Source organism: Eutrema salsugineum, unplaced genomic scaffold (genome assembly GCF_000478725.1).
Source record: "Eutrema salsugineum unplaced genomic scaffold, Eutsalg1_0 scaffold_8, whole genome shotgun sequence".
Classification (NCBI taxonomy): domain Eukaryota; kingdom Viridiplantae; phylum Streptophyta; class Magnoliopsida; order Brassicales; family Brassicaceae; genus Eutrema; species Eutrema salsugineum.
In genome coordinates, this window is record NW_006256414.1 from 2,152,606 (window position 1) to 2,158,955 (window position 6,350).

Sequence of the window (6,350 nt, forward strand, 5' to 3'; positions counted from 1 at the left end):
CCTGGCAAGTAAAGGGCATGTCTCTGCTTCGTGCGTCAGGTATAGGCAATTTGAACAGAATTTTCCAATTTTTTCATAAACAGGCGAAGCCACTATCTCTTCTCCATCGGGGAATTCTACATGGGATTTCATTATGAGTGGTTGCGTTCCGTCGATCTGGACCCTCATTCTGGCTACAGTTGCCGTAATATCCAGCTTTTCCAGGAGACCAATATCTTCTCCTATTCCTTGAATTATCTCCTGCGTCCACAGGTGAACGGGTAGCCCTTGTACCTTGATCCAGAAAGGAATCTTCGATGGGAACGATGGTGATAGAGTGGGCTCCCATCTTTGGATGATAACCATCCATTGGGCAAAGTGGTATGGTCGATTGTCCAGGACAATTTGGAGGTCTTCTTCGTTTTCGAACTGGAACTGAAATAGTCCTTGTCCCAGATCCGACCCAAAGGCTCGCGTTGAGGTTTTTAGAACATTTTTCCATAGGTCTGACAGGAAAGGAATAAGAGACCACAATCTTTGCTTTTCCGCGTTTGTGACTCTTCCGATCAGAGTGAGGGAGTGACGCTGAATCAGATCTGCATTTTTAGGCGTTTGAACTCTAATCCTTGATACTCGTTGGACGGGTTTATCAGTGCCTCTTGGGACCTCTTTGCCGTAGGATTTGGATCTGTAAGAGCTTGAGGCTATCGCCTTGCCTTTATCTTGGTGTGGTAGTCTGGATGCCATAAAGCCGGATTCAGTCACAGACCAGTGCAGCTTCTTTAGGTTCCAAGGATGAGCGAGAAAAAAACGGTTCTTCACCTCTACAGACCAGGTGAGATTGCTAAAAGTAACACTTTGAGAATAGCTCACAAGAACACGATCCTTTTCAATCCATCTCCCATTAGTGAACCTTATTTGGGTTCAAGCTTTGCCGATGTAGGAAGATGGGGACGAAAAAACCAGAGAAAACAGAGAGCACTGACGGGTGCTCGGAGAGGTAGAGGCCTTACCGGTGGTTTGCAGGGCCCTCCGACGGCGGTCGGGGGCGGAACCCGGCGAGGAGATCACCAGAAAAGTTTGAAGTTTGGAGAAGCTTACTAAAAATGGAAAAGGATTAGGGTAGCCGAAACTCCAAAGTAGATCTTAGTCTCTTAACGGTAAACTTCGTATAAATAAATTTTAATTAATATGGGTAAATTTGAATTAGAAGGGTAGAAGAGGTTAAATTATTAGTAGAAGTATTAAGGGGACAAAATTTACTACATAAATAGTAAGGGGACAATAATTATGTTTATTTGTCCTATATTTTTAATTCTTTCTATATAAAAAGATTCAGTGAGTCTTAAAAAAACTAGACATATCAGCTCTCTCTTTATAACACATCAGTTATAGATTTTTTTTTTTTTTTGAAGAATCAGATACGTCGCCAGCTTCTTCGTTTTCTTTACTCAAAATAAAATAGCTCAACATGAATTTAATTTACAACGAAAATTTCAAAGCTTTTCTTTGTTATTAATGATTTGTTCGTTACAACCAAATTTCTAAACATTTGAATTTGTTCTCTCCTCACATCTCATAGTATTTCATCAGATACTCTTAGTCTTCATCTGTCCTTGGATTGTCCTGATTTTCGACATGCAAGATATCTGGTCGTTCGTTCGACGAATTCATGGGATGTAATAGCCATATTATAACTTGAATTTGAACCGTCTGAAGTGAAAGTTGACAAAAAATAAAAAAGGATCGGGTCTGAGCAGAGATATTTCAGATTATTTCCATTGAGCTCGACTATCAGTGTAACAAGATGAACAAGGTATGATTTCAAGTGACATCTATTATTTTGTTAGATGAAATTCCTTGGAGAGCTTTACATCAGCCTAAACTTTATTTACTAGCTGAAGCTTAGCTTAATTTTTTTTCCTTCAGATTATTGATATTTTTACTGCAAATTGAGTCAAATGTTTGTAACGAACAATCTAACTATTGATTTTTAAGGCCTCCAAATCAAACAAACTTTCCTATTGTCGTATTGCGAGTAATGAGTCTTAAAAATTATATTGTCTTGGTTTTATTATAAAGTAACATCACTTCTAGTAGTTTACAACTCAAAGTTTCTTGTTCATCAATCATTATAAGTAAAGAAAATATTTACAACTAATGTATCTCTCCTTATATACAAGTTAGTTATCTAAGTTAGATTACTGAACCAAAAAAATGAAGAGAAAAGAAGGAGAGCAGACGTAAGAGGCCGAGAGAGAGAGAGAGAAAATAAAAAGATCAATGAGAAGGAGTCGTGAAAGGAAGAAGAAGAGAGAATAGAGGAGAAGCCTTGAGGAGGAAGAAAAGAAAGAAAGGAGAGAGAGAAAGAGAGAGTGGAAGAGATTTATGACAAAGAAAAAGAGAGAAAGCAGAGACATCACATAAATAAGAGGAAAGAGAACAAGTGTCAGGAAATCAGAATCAGAGGCCAAGACTTATCAGAGAAGGAATGGACCATCGCCATTGCAAAGAAGAAGAGTTGAGAAAGGTAGATCTGTTTGTGGAAGCTAAGTAAGGAAAGCAGGTCGAAGTGACTATAAAATACAATGTCAATTACAAACTCAATAGAGAATCAGAGATGACCTTTAAATTTCCTTGTTTCAGTGGACATCAAAATTTGATCCATGCGAAGGCTAAGCAGCCACTATACAATTGCCTTTTGTAAGGAGACCGCGCCAATGAGAGTCTATATGCTTATCATGACTTTTCTCCAAATAGTCATCTGATTTTGTATTGGCTTGTTTTTGTATTAGTCATTTTCCATCTAAATTCTCATAACATGCTAATACAGTGTTAAAAAAACCAAATATTTTGGAATTTTGGCACCAAAGCTAATTAAGTGGAACAGAGGAAGGAGTGAGTAGTTAAATGTTGTCGCTTAAAGAGTTTATTTGAGTATGTATGTGTGTATGTTTTGTTAGAGAAATTGGATTAGAATTGTATTATGGTGATTTCATTGACAATTATTATTGTCTAATTATGGTTTTGAGATAAATACAAATCCAAAATAGCAAAAAAGTTTCAAAGTGACTTTCTAACGATGTTTCTAACGATGCGAAACAAAGAAACTATATGATTGTGATTAAGAGAGAGCTAGAAAGTTTTCATAGAAGTTGAGAGAGGTGAATTACAACATAGTATAGTCAAAAATAGATCTGTACGCAGGGATTAAAGTATAGATTTTTAGAACAGCTTAATATTTAAAAACAAAACACATATTTTTTTTTTAATTTTTTATTATATATGTATAGTGGATAATCAATAGATTTTTGCATGGTTAAGAAGATCACTAGTTTATATGATTAAAAAACCCACATATATACGCAAGTATTCATCTAGTTAAAAGTAATTTATCCATTGCATGATTAGAAATCAAGCCAAGCATTAAGCAAATTCGACCAAAAGATCTAGTTCGATATGATAATTAATTAATAATACATAATAATAGGACGAGATAATAAGATACAATGGTTGGCTTTCACATCAGACACTCGACTTCAAGCGACATATGACTTCAAGTGACATAGGATGTGGCGTTTCAGCTATTGTCATCCTTATGATAGCATTGTGGTCTTGACCGCCACTGTTTTTGAAGCTAATGTAGAAGATTGCATTCCTCGCCTTCGCCTTCTTCTTCGACTCCACATCTTGTCTGGTTTGCACAATTATCTTTACCAGCTCAAGTGGCGTTGGTTTGTCCTACAAGCAATACAACACCAACAAAGAGATCATCATTAACCTACATGAATTCCCCTCTCTTTCAAGTCCAAGTCTCTTGTTTTTTTTTCTTCTCACTTTTAAAAAATAAGAACTTCCCATCACGGCAAAGAATGCGAGTTGAGCGTAGAGAAGAAGCCATTCCTTTTCTTCTTGCACCTCTGATTCTTCCATCTCGTGGTATTGCTTATCACTGCCCGTTAGGAAATCCTCAGGCAGCCAATTGGGCATGTCACCTTTGAAGTGTTCATCCACAGCAAGTAGTTCGGAGCTATGTGGTTTCTCCTCTACAGGGTTGGGTTTAAACAAGGAAAATAATATTGCAGTGTTATATCGAGACAGAGACAGAGAGAGTTACATTTAAGTAACAAAAGGTGCATTACCCATTTGCATTTGACCTGGTATTGACACCCAGCACGTTACATTTAATTTCAAGAAATCTCTGTCAACGTCAGAGACACGACTAGCAAGAGTAGCAGACATTGTGAACTTGGTAGTGGAATCGCGTAATGGATCATGTGCCTCTAATAATGTCTCTGTAGAGAATGTTCCGATAGAAAGGATGCCGTGTACACCCAAAAGATGGAAGTTTGTCCCCTACAAAGACCAAAAATTAAGCAAAGCAAGAACAAACTTGGAAGCTATAAATTAAAAAAAAAACTTAGGAAGGAATTTACCTCGTGCAAATTGTAGGAATGAAGTTCAATTCGACCACACAGGATCTGATTAAGAGAGGGAGAGAGACTCAAAATCAAAAATCCCACAAAATCTGACTTGGACAGAGTCAAATATAAAAATTACCAACTTATGATATTCCTCTTCGCAGTAAGGGTGGCCAGGTATTAGTACTATGAGAGATTCCTCTGGATTTTTGAGGAATTCCGCTTCATAAACACCATAAGTTGTATAAACGCCATAATTTATTGATGAAACAGGTGGCATCTGCGGTTTTGGTTCAGAGAACTCCGGTGAATATGAATAGATCCACGGAGGTGTAGCATAACAGGGTCGTGGTCATGGTACATCGAAGTCATACAAGTCTAATTCATACTCATAGAAGCGTGGAAAAGGGCTGGAATCTGAATCAGATTCCTCCAGCGGGTGCGGTGAGCTGTAAGGGGAAAGGAGAGTAGCTTCAGATTCCTCCAGCAGCTGCGGTGAGCCGTAAGTTGTTGGTGGTGCATATACTTCATAGAGCGGTTGCGGTGAATGGTAGCCGTAAGTTGTTGGTTGTGAATGTGCATCTGCTTCTGATTCTTCCATTGGCTGCCTTTGGGGAGAATCCATCGGCTCATGACAGTTGTAAAACACGATATCATATCATCGATAAAGGCCAATAGTGCGTGGTTCATCCACAACAAAAATCCAATTACCATAAAATTCACAGGGGTTTCTTCTTCTTGCTTTGACATGACGTAAGGAAATCTCACCATACCCTAATAAAATCCTGACTGATAAATATAAGGATTTGATTCCTGAGACAGTAAAACATGAGTAACTGATAGATACGATCCAGAACTCACAAGCCTAGAAGAAGACCACGGAGGAAGAAGGGTCTTCTTGGAGGATAGAGATTCAATGGTGGATTGAAGATGATGACAGAGTTTATAGGAAGAAGATGGTTTTGATATTTGATTGAATGTTCAGCCATGGCCAAAGGGGCTTACATATAAACGTAACAAGTTTCCTCGGTTAACACAATAATCGGAATTACAAGTTTAAGACATAAACCAGAAATTAAGGAAACCAAGATTAACCGAGATAGGACAAGGATGAAATGCCTCTTACTTAGGTGATGAGATATATCCACTGAACATGTAATTGTGTTGATAAAAGTGTTGCCGAGATAGATCACGTATTGGAACAAAGCAAGAACATTGTAACCTTGAAAAAGTTTGTGGCTGCGATGTTGCAATGCTGTAACCTGTGAGATTGCGGAATTTTGTTTAGCACAACCTGTAGAGAGTAATCCAAACATCACATCTTCGGGTGTAACACAATTTAGCAGGTTTTGTGAAATCGATGGAGCAACAAATACAACATCATCACGGCCCCATTCTGTTTGAATATAGAAGACTGCATAAATCAACATGTGGTCGTTTCAAAATGAACACGCAGGAAACGCACCGTCATAAGACTTGAAATTTGCTGCTGTTTCTTAGCCTTATGTCTTCAACAGTGCCACTCGACAAAATGGTCTTCCATCAGAATAAGATCTACCTTTTTTGGCCGTGACCATATTATTGCAAACCAAACCAGAATCTGATAAACAACTGCAGGTGATGGAGACAGTTTGTCCAGTTTTTTCGGCATCACTTGGTGTGCATCTAGCAGCGACTTACCAAGTGATTCGCCTGATCGCCTCCAACATACACATCAACAATTACAGAAGCAGAAAAATCCATCAAGAACAATTCTGAATCCGCCCGCATCGTTGTGGTCCAGTGGTAGAAAGGGTTATGTGGGGTGTTACACCACTTCACCCAGGTTCGATCCTTCCTGGAAACAAAAACATAATTATGTAGGAAGTCTGGGTTTGAGCCAAAGGCCCAAACAGTTTACATGGTAGTCTAGTAACAGGCGATTTGGCTACTCCCTAGCATTAGTTGGAA

The 6,350-nt window shown here is 38.4% G+C and overlaps 1 protein-coding gene across 1 annotated transcript; it reads right to left on the minus strand.

Moving 5' to 3' along the window:
- Positions 1 to 3,504: 3,504 nt before the first annotated feature.
- Positions 3,505 to 5,025, minus strand: LOC18009892 (UPF0725 protein At2g20620). Its single transcript, XM_024161020.1, has 4 exons — positions 4,762 to 5,025; positions 4,122 to 4,335; positions 3,817 to 4,025; positions 3,505 to 3,720 (listed from the first exon to the last, which is right to left on the minus strand). The coding sequence occupies exons 1-4, from the start codon at positions 5,023 to 5,025 to the stop codon at positions 3,505 to 3,507; spliced, it is 903 nt and encodes a 300-aa protein (XP_024016788.1).
- Positions 5,026 to 6,350: the final 1,325 nt, after the last annotated feature.

Bases quoted from the DNA above. Each gene is read 5' to 3' on its own strand.
- LOC18009892 (XM_024161020.1), bottom strand. From the start codon at position 5,025: ATGGATTCTCCCCAAAGGCAGCCAATGGAAGAATCAGAAGCAGATGCA. The intron at 4,336-4,761 runs GTACCATGACCA...TGGTCTTTGTAG, and splicing joins TAGACTTGTATGACTTCGAT to GGGACAAACTTCCATCTTTT. The intron at 3,721-3,816 runs GTGAGAAGAAAA...TATTGCTTGTAG, and splicing joins GAAGTTCTTATTTTTTAAAA to GACAAACCAACGCCACTTGA.